The sequence below is a fragment of the Osmerus mordax genome, chromosome 7 (assembly GCF_038355195.1).
Source record: "Osmerus mordax isolate fOsmMor3 chromosome 7, fOsmMor3.pri, whole genome shotgun sequence".
Taxonomy (NCBI): domain Eukaryota; kingdom Metazoa; phylum Chordata; class Actinopteri; order Osmeriformes; family Osmeridae; genus Osmerus; species Osmerus mordax.
The window spans coordinates 1,275,939-1,289,760 of NC_090056.1; the positions used below are offsets into that span (position 1 = coordinate 1,275,939).

The window sequence follows — 13,822 nt, forward strand, 5'->3', positions numbered from 1 at the left end:
AAAGCGATACAAATGATCTAATAATTTTCTGAACAGATAAATGCATGGTGAAGGGAGAGTGAGGAGCGATTCGGGCATTCACCTCTGGTGACTGCGACTTGGGTTAATTTCCCCTCTAAGGGAATTGAACCCATATGGGGGCATTCAGGTATTTTGGTAGAAAATAAGAAACATTTTACATGAAAAGGAACATGGCCTTACTACTGTTTTAGTCCAATATTATGTTACTGTACGAAAGTACATGCCCTTGTTACTAAACAGTAATTGCCTTCATGTGAAATGTTATTGTTCTTTTGCAGATGGCATTTTTTTTTTTTTTTTGTACTCGCTGTGATATTGTTTTTTATTATTGTTGCTTGTTTTTTTCCACAGGTACACTTGCACTTATAGCGGTTCATGTTGTTTAATTGTAACTTGTTTAACTACATGCTCTTATGGTTCTTCCCTTTGGCAGTTACTTTGGTTGTTCACAATGTGTGCTTCATGTTTTGGCTACTCGCGATGTTTTTTGGCTATCTTGTTGTTATGATCAGTGACCTATGCACTTTGTAAAGCTCTCTCTTGGAAGTCGCTTTGGATAAAAGCGTCTGCTAAATGAATAAATGTAAAATGTACTAGTAACTATTCCAATTGTTACTAGTAACATTATTATTCTTACTAGTAACAATTGCGTTTTTACTCGTCATTGCTTATGACGAGTAAAAATGACTACTTGATAGTAAAATTTTAAATGTTACTAGTAAAACGGGAATAGATACTAGTAAGAATTGGATTAGTTACTAGTAACTAAAGAATAGTTACTAGTATCTAATGAAAAGTTACTAGTAAAACTGGAATAGATACTAGTAACTACTGGAATAGTTACTAGTAACTAGAGAATAAGTACTAGTAACTTCAAAATAGTGACTAGTACGTTTGTAGAAATAAATGTTAAAACGGCTTGCCATAAGCTGTTAGCCTCGTTTCTTCAGGGGGGAAATGTCAAAAAGACAACAAAGTTTGCTTAACTTTTTCAAATACGCTGGCCAGTTGGATCCCAAACAAGCAAAAATAGTTTCCGTCAATCAAGTATGTGGAGACCACGGTTGACAAAGCAGTTAATAGACCGATGGATAATTGACGTTTGTAAAAACGATTGTTGCAGTGTATTTGCAGTGTACAAATGCAATGTACGAGAGTCTGGTTAGCACCAGGCTAATGCAGTGCATGTTCTGAAATTAAAATAAACATTGCCCAGATGTACACACAGCGTTGTTTAGTTTTTTTTTTTTGTCAGAGAAGCTACGTAGGCAGCATAATTTTACCTCAAACCCCCGTTTTGAGTCGCCGGATCCACCCCCCTCTGCGCTCGGGGACCTCCGACTTTACAAATTAAGCACTGGTTATTTACAACATTGACCAACTACTCTTTCTGATCAGTTATTTTAAAGAGCAAAATAAATACATTCCAAGTGTTCAAGTAATAATATAAAGCCATTATATTTGTGAATGTTATAAAAAAAGGTCAATAAAAACTAACATTGTCTTTGGAAACTTTAATTTCATAATGACATCTTGTAAATTGTACATACACTTATATTCAAATATTTATTAAAGTTCCTTGTTTTTTGTCCATAATTTTTTTCTGCTCAAAACCACAAAATTCTCAACTCACATGGTCATTATCCTACTGCAGCTTGATGGGCATGTATCACTCCCCCAAATTGTCCAACAGTGGTCAACTGGAGCCTGTCTGACACAATACAGTAAGTGCATCGCTCATACTGAGGTTGGCTCTTAGTCTGTATTTGGCTGGCTTGTATATCTCCCACAGTTCTGTGGAAGAACTATAACAATCTTTCATAGAAAAGGATGTAGGCTTGGGAACTTTGCACTTTGCTCTCCATCACAGGCTTCACACTGCTGTCACTGACATGGAACCATGATCCTCTACACGTCCCAGCTTCCCCTGAAGGACGGAGAACAAAGCATTTCTAAGAAGGCATATCAATGAAGTCTGAATTCTGCATCATGAAATATATATACATGTATACAGTATGTGTCCATTTTCAAGGACTGCCATAGTGTCTTATTAGTAGCATGTAACCCTACCTTGGTCAGCCACTCCATTATGTGGATCTAAAGAGCAATTAAGTTGTGTTTTAACATAAGCCGTGTAATGGCCTGATCTCATTGTTCCGCTGTGCTCCACAATGCCATAGAGACTGTAAAGCACTTGTGTGTCTCCCTCTGTCACACCCTGAAAGAACACAAATCCCTGGTTACCAGTTTTATTTCTCAATACTACAATATCGTATGACATGTTTTACCTTGCAGTTTACGGAACAAAAAGGTGCTAAATCCAGAATCTGAGGGAAGTCGACATGGCGGTTCACTTTACATACACTGTAGCCAACCTGGAAGGGGACAAGATGATTAGTAATCTTATGTATGAATCACATTGTTGGAACCTAGAAAGTCAAATACATGTACTTACAATCTAAAAGGCAAACCCCAAGATTTCAAACATTAACCCTTTAAGGAGTAGCATCACAAATATGTGAGCGTTCAAAGGGGGGCGCAACAACGTAACGTCGCATATTTGTGATTCGAATATTCCAATTGAATATTTTCCGATAGACAAAATCATCAATGTGACAAACACTGTAGTATGGCTTTAGAATGTACAAATTAGAAGGCTCGCAAGTAAAACTAGAGAGGATACAATTTCTGGGGAAATTGTAGGGTGTGCTTGCTTGCGTCGGTTGCACAGGGGTCTGTATATTTTATATAAAAATGCATCGGGCCTACTTATTATTTATAAAGATTACATAGATTTAAAAGCATTTTTTTTTGCTGCTCATTTACAACTGAAAATACGAGTGAAGTGTAGAATGAAATAGATGTCTTCTCATTTCCCCTGAAAAAGGCAGCCTCATCGTTAAATCAAAACGAATAAATTTGGCAGACCAGTGTAAAAATGGACCTAATCTCTATGACAAACGTCATTTTAAGTTTTTCCCTTCTCGTGTTATTTTCAGGCATGAAGCCTACTCATTGCATTCATTCATTAATAAAGAACACCCTTTGAAGATTATTCTACGACGTTACCGGCAGAAGATAGAATCGCGATTCAAACAGTACCATCTGCTAACTGAAAATATGCCCCCAAAAACGTAAATAAGCTTGACATTTATTTAGTGGAAAATCGCTCATTCATAAAAAGCTCACTGGTAGCGATCATTGTCAGTGACAACGCAAAATGCGATATAGCCCTGTGTGGAGAATCTGCCCCGGTAAATTGTACTACTACGGTACAGTAGTAGACTACTGCTGTGTTAGTCTTGGTAGCGATTGCGTTGGTTGAATTGGATGTAACGTTCCGTTGTACGGTTTAGGCTGAAATTAATTATTTTCATGAACAGATTGGCAACGTTTAGGCTGTGGCAATGAAGTTAAGGTTAATAGTTAGATAGACTTTTGATTAAGTAAGGGGAGTGCCGAACATGTTCTGTCGCCGTTTGACTTCCTACAGCTGTGTAGATGTTTTTGTAGTGTCTCGCGTAGGCTACAGCATTGCAGTGAGCAACACTGGTTTGAAACCACAGGTAATGATAATTTCACCCACAAATCGTTTAGTTGTAATGTAATGTCATAATAAATCCTACAACGAAAATGTGTTTGTGAGGAATGTTTATTTTAAAGATTGAAAACAGATGCATCATAGACCACTGTAGTATGTGTTGCCCGGGCAACAGAGGCTAATGTCATGATGCTAATGCTTCAGTGAAATAGTAGACTACCGTTTCCAAAAGTAGATGTGGGCCTACTTCCTTAATAATATCAGCTAATATTGTACATTACATTTCATAATTGTGTTTCACATCACAAAGTAAAATGAGTAAATAGTTATCACCCTGGCCTCTTTGCTTGTGGCGTTTCTGCAGCTGCCTTGCAGTAAAGCTATAGTTAGCCTAGCTATCCCCCAAGTTAACAGATGTGAAACGAATGTTCTGCTACAGGTAGTCACGCGTGTTTTCGTGACGTTAGTGACGCAGTGACGTTAGTAACGTCAGTGACTGTGGCTAGCAAATTAGCCACCGTTAGCTTCACTTTTCGCTACAAAAACTTAACTGAAGCCTAAACCATGCAACGGAACGTAAATTCCAATAGAAGCAACTCAATCGCTACCAAGACGAAACTTTTGACACCGCCGTTGTGTATGTAGTCCAAATATTGACTGAGTTTTAGGGGGGCGAAAATAAATAATAAATAAATAAATATATATGTGAGAGAACAAAGGTTGTGCTCTCGCCGAAGGCTTGAGCACACCCAATAATATATATGTGAGAGAACAAAGGTTGTGCCCTTGCCGAAGGCAAAGCACACCCAACTAGCATGGTAGTAGCATTACTAAGAGTATAATGCTAGGTAACTTAACCCAGCAGCTATAAACTATAACTATAAGCAAATAACTTACTAGTTAAAAAAACAAGAAAATATTGAGCACATTTAACAACGGAATTGACATCCGGAAATCTATACACAAAACAAACAAGATGTCAATAATCAATGCCAGCTAAGCAACCGTTATTTGTGCATTATTGTTTTTACTAGTGCACAGCGCCAGTGATGCAATTGGTGATTAAGATGTCGGTGAGACACACAAACACAGATTCCTGGAACTATAGCTAGCTTGTGCATTATTGTTTAGTGCACAGTGCCTGCGATGCAGCTGGTAATTACAGTTTTTCCTCAGAGGTTTTGTACCTACATTTGACAGATCACAATTTACATTCTCTCTTTTTTTTGCGATCAAATGTTACAATTGACATTCTCCAAAGTACTTGTTCAACCTCCACATCATCTAGTCACTTATGCACATCATTCAAGCAATTTCTCACTCTTTTAAACCAATTGCCAGTGCTCTGATACATTATGTAGCCAGCAACTGTCTTTAATGCAGATTTCAGATTGGTTTTACTGGACTATTTCATTTTCACAAACAATTTATCAGAGCAAAGTACCGCCTTTCAACTTCACAGATTTGAGCAGATCAGTGATTGAAGCACTTAGCTCAGCTAAACACTGTGTAGCCTATAGTACAACTCAATGCTATGTATATTGCCTTCTTTTTTAGTGCCTTCTTTTTTATTTTGACAGTCCACAAGCACAGTAGCCATTTTTCTTTGTATTAACTCACACATAACAATGACAACGTATACACTGTAATAATCCCAGACTACCCTGTACTACCATGGCCCCCTCTCAAGTATTCACCAAATCTGCTTGCTTTAAAAATAATGTCTTGTGGCTTTGCTTTAAGACCGCATGACCACAAGTGAATGTCCCTAAAATTAATCCTATGGGAAATCATTTTAATTCAATTCCATATAACTACTAGAAACACATTCTTGGTAAAACTAATATAAATACTAATTGTTAATACCAATATTAAACACAATTTATTATGATGTACTTCAGTTAGTATTCTTGCATGCAATCAATTATTTGCTACAACGCGATTAGTTCCTAAACTAGAGAGGTCATTAGGTTTTTACATGTGGAGACCTTAGCCACTACAACACCAGTGGGCACATTAGCTTTCTGGTATTCCACACAGACAAAAAAGACGTTTACATTTGTCTTATTACATGGAAAAATAATGGAATAATCCCAGTCACTTATCACATCATTGATTTAGGATCTCTTTGCCACCCCCACAATCAACTTTTACAACAGTAGTTACTGCCAACACTATGTTGCAGATGAACTTATCATGTTTTACAAGCATAGAAGAATAAAAAATTGACTATGCGTCTCCTCTTCCTCCCACTGTACAAAAATGAAGCCAAAATATCACGGATACGGGTGCTGCCATCTTACGTTGGTGATGTAATTTGGAGCCTGAGTCAGCACAATAGTGATCAGGTGGTGGAGCAGCAGTATCCAGTCACACCCATACACTCACCCCACCCCATTGTGAGCACACACTAACCCTTTTTAATATCGTTAATTAACTCATTAAAAACAGACTGATCAGAAAAATAAGCACTTGAACAGACATCAGCGTGATAAGAACTACCCAAGACGACAGAAACCATCTTTGTGAGAAAAAAAAATAAACTTTTTGGTTTGGCTCATGTCCCATCCGCTAACATGGAGGGGGCGGGACTTATGATCTATACTGCAGCCAGCCACCAGGGGGCGATAGAGATGTTTTCGCTTCACTTTTGGGGAGCTGTCATGCCGTCCATTCTTTTTCCAGTCAATGCTTAAAAGACTTACAACCTTTGTCGTGTATGTGATTGGTTGAACTACTGCTGCAGTTCACGTGTGTGGTCTCCTTTATTCCATGACATGGTATCAGAAGTGGTCGAAATAAGTGCAGAATCCTTCAGATTTGTGTCGCTTCAGAACCAAAAGGAACTGAACAAAGACGACAACGCTGTACATGTCATGGTACAGACATGGTTAGACGCGGTTAGGGGTCAATTGAGTCTTCAGACAGGGACGTTGTTACTGACACGTAATGGTCGCTAGATGGCGCTTCTTGCACGGTTTACGTGCCTTAGTCAATATGTCATTTATTTCCGTGTTAGTCAGTGATTATTTCATTACAGCGTTTGTTGTCGAGCCCTTCAGTCATTCAGCAAAATGTAAGTTATTAGTTAAGGATGTCAAAGACATTGTGGGTTAGACATCATTTGGTCTATAGTAGCCCAACATTATCAACATTTATAGTTGGCTGACAAGATTGCGTTGTTGTCCCCAGTCAGGGGACAAAAAAATATATTTTTGTATTCAAAATAAGTCTTCAAACTTCAATAGATTTTTGGTCAAGGGACCTGTAATCCTCAAATTCATTTCAGAGTGTTCACTGACTATGCATACATGTTTCACAGTCTTTAGTTTTTTCATTTTTATCTCACACACTTCTGCCACGGGTGCCACCCCTCAAAATCTCTTGCCACCCTCTTGCCACCCCATTAATATTTTTCTAGATCCGCCCTTATCCCCAAAGGTATAAACACACAGGATCATCATAAACATTCAATGGTCTAATTAGATCCAGTTATACTGGTAAAACATGTAATGTTTTGCCAATGTGTAATTTATTGTCTGGATACGGTCCAAGCATTGCAAAAATGAGAGCCATGTGTAATTTGTGTAATTTCAATTCTTGGCCATAAGCTTACTTGATGTTAGCCTACGTGTTGATGCTTAGCCTAATTTAACAACTTTCAGAATGACGACAAGCAGTGTAGCCTATAATAGGCAGTGGATAATATACTTGTTGAGAATGTATATTTTGGTTTTATGTGGGCTATTAGGCCACTGTAACATTGGGACTCGAGTTTCAAGAGTGGATACTGGGTTATGCAAGGGCAGAAGCGCAACAAAAACTATAGTTGCATTTGATAAAGCAAGTAGGCGGCATATCTACTAGAACTAACCTGACAGATCATTTAGAATAGCCTACATTTTGTTCCCTTTACATCTACCGACTAAACAGAGTAATGGTAATCTTTGGTATTGCATTGTGCACAGGATTTCTTCTTATTTTGAGCTTTCTGAAAGGTGCAATATCCAATCCCCCTTTTTAATGATTGATTGCGTAGTGTAATATACATTTTAGGACATATGTATTATGTATGTGTTTTAATACTGATGGTACTGTAAGCTCATTGTAAGGAAAGTCCTGATACTAGATTAAGTAAGGCCAAGAGGGGGTGAATGACTAAAAGGAATGCAAGGTGCTGACCGCTCTGTGGGACGGTTTACCCTGGAGGATGGGTGTAGCATCTTAAACGGCCTTCTATCTGGATACAATGGAGATTAGTTTGACCAGGGGTCATCTGGAGACATGAAGTCTGGGGGACTTAAGACATATATGACCCCACAAAGGACAGTTGACCATTTGGAAGACTGGACTACTTTTCTTTGCAAGGGCCATCAGGCTTTTGAATGGACATTGATAGGGAGTCAGGTGGCTGAGCGGTTAAGGAAGCGGGCTAGTAATCAGAAGGTTGCCAGTTCGATTCCCGGCTGTGCAAAATGATGTTGTGTCCTTGGGCAAGGCACTTCACCCTACTTGCCTTGGGGGGAATGTCCCTGTACTTACTGTAAGTCGCTCTGGATAAGAGCGTCTGCTAAATGACTAAATGTAACTGTAATGTGATACACTGTCGACACTCACACTAGTCACTTTACACTGTCACTTTCAGCTACTGGTTGCACTATCAGCAATATTGCACTAATTGTACCCTACTTGTCTTTAGGTTAGTATAGGTTATAAGGTTAGTATAGGTTATTATGAGCATTAGAGGTTTAGTATACTGTATTGTATATTATGTTGTATATTTAGGAGGTTTATTATATTATATTTTACCTTATCATAGGTGTGATGTATCTATGTTCTGAGTACTGAGTATATGTCATGTTATGCCAGGTTGCTTTACGTTGTCTTGTCCTAAGAATGTTTGTGCCCAGTCTGACCTTGTGTTGTTCTGTGCATCTGACAATAAAAGACTTGAACATGAGTAGTGTTGTCACAATACCAAAATCTGTACTTCGATACCAATACCAAGTTTAGTATCACAAATCGATGGCAATGCTATGTTCGCTAAATTTATGTTGGGAGTGTCTTTTTTATCGGCCGTTCTGTCTGAGCTAGGGATGCACCGAATCCAGGATTCGGTTTTGGATTCGGCCAAATATTGGGCTCTTTGATGGGGTTCGGTTTCAGATGAGTTTTTTTCCACCGAACCCGAACCCTACGCTTGCATTACGCACGCTACACTGGTCGACTTCATGCCGCCGTTGATTACGGGAAGGTGTTTACGTAGGTGGACCGTTCAATGCAGTGGGCTGAGAAAAAGTGAAAATGGAACTTGTGAGCAGAAAAAGTGTTGTTTGGCAGTACTTTCAGTCAAAAGAAGGCTATTCAAATCGAGCTACATGTTCAATTTGCAATGCAGATTTGTCTCGTTGTGGCAAGGACCCTAAACAATACACAACATCTCTGCTTTTAAAACATTTGCGTATGAAACATCCAAAAGAAATTCAAGAAATCTAAAAGGCTAATATTTTGAATATTGATTGGATCTTGAGATAGGGTAAACATAGGCATATGGTAATTGTCAAAATCGTTTTTCCCACTTGTCTTCCTGGCATAATGTTGACTATTATTTTATTTACAGTTAAAATAAAATAGAATGAAAAATACACTGCTGTGGACGTTTTTACTTCATTAATGTGTTTACTGTGTTAATGGACTGAGGATGGGAGTAGGATTTGGTATTTGGCCGAACCCCAAAAATCTGGATTCGGTGCATCCCTAATTGTGATAACTGTATTACATTACAGTGTGATTTGAAATGTGTATCTTGCATTGTTTTCTGTGTAATTAGCTGATTGTTAAAAGTATTACACTGAAAGAATATCATACTGTTGTGTTTCGGTGATTACAATAAATGTTTTCATTACATGTTACAATAATCTTGTGTTTTGAAACAATGATTTTGTGGAAATAAAATACGTATAACTGTAATGAAAGCATGATATCAGGTTTTGAAAGAAAGATTAGCAGTGTTACAAGTGTGATCAATTTTGAGTTTTGTACAAAGAGTAAGAGAAAAATTACCACTTGTGAAAATAGTACCCCCCTCCCTGAGTCACCACTTTACCGTGGTGGAGGGGTTTGCGTGTCCTAGTGATCCTGGAAGCTATGTTGTCGGGGGCTTTATGCCCCTGGTAGGGTCACCCAAGGAAAACAGGTTCCAGGCGAAGGACCAGACAAAGCGTGGCTCAAAAAACCTACCATGAAGAAAACGAACAATGGTTCCCAGTTGCCCCTGCCGGAAGCGGGTCACCGGGGCCCCCCCCCCCCCCCTGGAGCCAGGCCCGGGGGTGGGGCTCGATGGCGAGCGCCTGGTGGCCGGGCCTTTTCCCATGGGGCCCGGCCGGGCACAGCCCGAAGAGAAAACTCACCATCTGCAGGAGGGGTCATGGGGGTCGGGTGCAGTGTGAGACGGGCGGCGGCCTTGGCGGTCCGATCCTCGGCTGCAGAAGCTAGCTCTAGGGACGTGGAACGTCACCTCGCTGGCGGGAAAGGAGCCGGAGCTGGTGCGCGAGGTAGAGAAGTTCCGGCTAGATATAGTCGGCCTCGCCTCTACGCACAGCATCGGCTCCGGAACCAGTTTCCTTGAGAGGGGCTGGACTCTCTTCCACTCTGGAGTTTCCCTCGGTGAGAAGCGTCGAGCTGGGGTGGGAATACTCGTTTCCCCTCGGTTCGGCGTCTGTACGTTGGGGTTCACCCCGGTGGACGAGAGGGTAGCCTCCCTCCGCCTTCGGGTGGGGGGACGGGTCCTCACTGTTGTTTGTGCTTACGCACCAAACGGCAGCGCAGAGTACCCACCCTTTTTGGAGTCTCTGGGGGGGGGGGGTGGAAAGCGCTCCTCCCGGAGATGCCCTCGTCCACCGGGGTGAACCCCAACGTACAGACGCCGAACCGAGGGGAAACAAGTATTCCCACCCCAGCTCGACGTTGCATGGGGAGTTTGCCCAACCAGTCTACACATGTTTTGTGGATTTGGAAAAGGCGTTCAACCGTGTCCCTCGGGGGCTCATGTGGGGGGGGGCTCCGGGAGTACGGGGTACCGGATTCCCTGATCGGGGCTGTCCGGTCCCTGTACGACCGGTGCCAGAGTTTGGTCCGCATTGCCGGCAGTAAGTCGAACTTGTTCCCGGTGAGGGTTTGACTCCGCCAGGGCTGCCCTTTGTCACCGATTCTGTTCATAACTTAAATGGACAGAATTTCTAGGCGCAGCCAGGGCGTTGAGGGGTTCCGGTTTGGTGACCTCAGGATTGGGTCGCTGCTTTTTGCGGATGATGTGGTCCTGATGGCTTCATCGGGCCGCAACCTTCAGCTCTCACTGGAGCGGTTTGCAACCGAATGCGAAGCGGCTGGGATGGGAATCAGCACCTCCAAATCTGAGGCCATGGTTATCGACCGGAAAAGGGTGGAGTGCAATCTTCGGGTCGGGGAGGAGATCTTGACTCAAGCAGAGGAGTTCAAGTATCTCGGGGTCTTGTTCACGAGTGAGGCAAGAATGGAGTACGAAATTGATAGGCGGATCGGTGAGGCGTCCGCAGTGATGCAGGCTCTGCATCGGTCCGTCGTGGTGAAGAAGGAGCTGAGTCGAAAGGCGAAGCTCTCTATTTACCAGTCGATCTACGTTCCTACCATCACCTATGGTCACGAACTGTGGGCAGTGACCGAAAGAACAAGATTGCGAATACAAGCGTCCGAAATGAGTTCTCCGCAGGGTGTCCGGGCTCTCCTTTAGATAGGGTGAGAAGCTCGGTCATCCGGGAGGGGCTCAAAGTAGAACCGCTGCTCCTCTGCGTCGAGAGGGGCCAGTTGAGGTGGCTCGGGCATCTGATAAGGATGCCTCCTGGACGCCTCCCTGGTGAGGTGTTCTGGGCACGTCCCACTGGGAAGAGGCCCCGGGGAAGACCCAGGACACGCTGTAGGGACTATGTCCCCCAGGAAGAGCTGGTGGAAGTGGCCGGGGAGAGGAAAGTCTGGGCATCCCTGCTTAGGTTGCTGCCCCCGCGACCCGACCCCCGGAAAAGCGGCAGATGATGGATGGGTGGAAAATAGTACCAAAGCAAATAAAAACATATAATTTGTTTAGTATTTAGTGATAATTACCATCTGCCACATCAGCAATCTTAGTGAAGAAACACCAACGAAACCAAAGATGCTAATCAACCTCAACCCGCATCACGCCCCAAAACCCAACTAGAAAACAAGCCTTCTTTGCTGACAAATGAGTATTCAGTTATCCTAAATATTTTGTTTATTATGAGTGACTTCTTCAAAACTTTACCTTATGCAATAACAAAAAAGTAGTGATTCAATAAAATGTTTCCCTAATTTGAAGATTGCTCAAGTGAAGACCCTTTTACCAGCACATTTAACATATTATGAACTACTTCTTTCATTGGTTTGTTAGTACAATGCTCACTGTCCAATACTAACTGTTATAAGATTATGGAAAACAGTGAGCATTGGACTTACAGACCAAGTAGTTTCCAAGACTAAATAGTTCCAAGACAGTTAATAATAAAGTAATATTGTTAGTGTTTTGTGGAGTCTTGAATGCAGTGCTATTTCCCCCCATACTTAATTTATAAGTAACTGTAACTGGAGCTAATGTGCAGTGTTGGCATACAGTAAAGTACAAAAACATGATATGTTTACAGTGGCCAGATGTCCCGGTTTGTTCCCGATTCACCCAGTTCCAAACTGAGTGTCCCGAGTCCCAATAAATATCTGTAAAACACTAAAATGTCCTGCTTTTCAACATTCACTACCAAATTGTCCAAGGTTTCATCACAAAAAATAATAATATACTTGTTTTCAGAGCTAACTAGGGCTGTCCCCACTCAGTTGACTAGTCGATTGATTTTTTTTAGTCGTGCAGCCGTGTCGAAGTATGAGATCTCATTCCCTCTTGTGTCACCATTGCTGAATTAAAGAAATGTTCTACATAAATTTTAGATTATATTATTTAAGACAAATAAAGCAGTACATAAGTATATAAGTTTAGCTAGCTTGCAAATCCTGAGGATAGCCTACCATAGTTGAATTAGCCAATGTCGTTAGCGATGCTAGCTAACGTTGGTTTGCTAGCTGTATATCACATTTCTCTGGGTCTTGCAGCTGTTTGATTTACTGAAATTATAATGAAATGTTTTGTTCTACTAGCCATTTGCCTACTTTAGCAAGTCACTGCATTACCAAGCCCTGATAGTGTAACTGAGACGACACAGAAAATAATTCCTCTTTCAATTCCTCCTTCAATAAGCCCCCGTTCCAGTGTTGAGCATTAAATTAGCTGCACGGTCTGTAGAGATCTGTGGACGAAGCCACTTTTTTGTTCTAAAACCAGGCTATAAGCCGCTTCGAAATATAAGCCGTACAACCACAAGAAAACAATAAAATCGTGGTACAAGCCGCAGTTTTATTTCCAAAAAATACGGTCGTCGATTTTCAGAAGTGTTCAGTCGAAATCTTAGTCAGGGATAGCCCTAACATAGACGTTGATCATGTTTTGTCTCGCTCATTGTTATATAATCCAATCAAAAAACATGAACAATGCACTTTAGGTCAGAATTCAACATTGACACACATACAGATAAATCAATCTCGGTTGTTTTATGTAAAGGCTGTTGCAGAATCTGTCAGTACGCTAACTGTTAGCTGTAATGATGAATATAAAGTCGGTCTTTCCTAAAGCCCGCCAGAATGCTTACTCCTTGCTGCGTCCTGCACACAGTGGAAGAGTACATTTTTGATTGCGCCTGGTGAATCCCCTATGGTGCGTGCTTAGGCACTTATGTGAACGTACAAACCGTTACTGGTTTGGGGGGTTGAAAATGTAGTCATCCTATAGATGTAAAGATTCCCCCAAATATTGGAGTACGTCTTTAAGACTACAGTTTGCTGTGTGACGAACAGTTGCTTAAGCTAAATATAATTGCATAGAAGACAGAACAATTAATAATTACCTGTTGAAACCTCTTTAAGTGCAGAGTAAGTACTGGTGGTGGAGAGGATATCAGTATTTGCTTCAAGGCATCTGTGTAAACTTTATTCTTGGATCCTAGACAAAGCACAAGACCGATTACACCCATGCATTGATTTACTGATCAGTGCCCAATTCGGTTTCTTCATTACATACACAATCCATCCCATATAAAAAATGTTACATACACTTAGACAACACCCATGACAACACTGATTACAAAAAATAACTGATCAAATTCATCT

General features: G+C 41.1%; 1 protein-coding gene across 6 annotated transcripts in view; it reads right to left on the minus strand.

Moving 5' to 3' along the window:
• Window positions 1-1,530: 1,530 nt before the first annotated feature.
• usp16 (ubiquitin specific peptidase 16) overlaps window positions 1,531-13,822 on the minus strand; it is a 38,535-nt gene continuing 26,243 nt past the window's right edge. For 3 of the 6 annotated variants that reach the window (XM_067239884.1, XM_067239883.1, XM_067239885.1), the window contains 4 exons: window positions 13,561-13,655; window positions 2,310-2,396; window positions 2,092-2,257; window positions 1,531-1,948 (listed from right to left, as the gene is read on the minus strand). In XM_067239884.1, the coding sequence (XP_067095985.1) occupies window positions 1,827-1,948; window positions 2,092-2,257; window positions 2,310-2,396; window positions 13,561-13,655 (470 nt within the window). In that variant the 3' untranslated portion in view covers window positions 1,531-1,826. Of the gene's footprint in view, window positions 1,949-2,091; window positions 2,258-2,309; window positions 2,397-13,315; window positions 13,440-13,560; window positions 13,656-13,822 lie in introns of those variants that run through there. The other 3 variants (XM_067239886.1, XM_067239887.1, XM_067239889.1) reach the window with 3 other exon arrangements.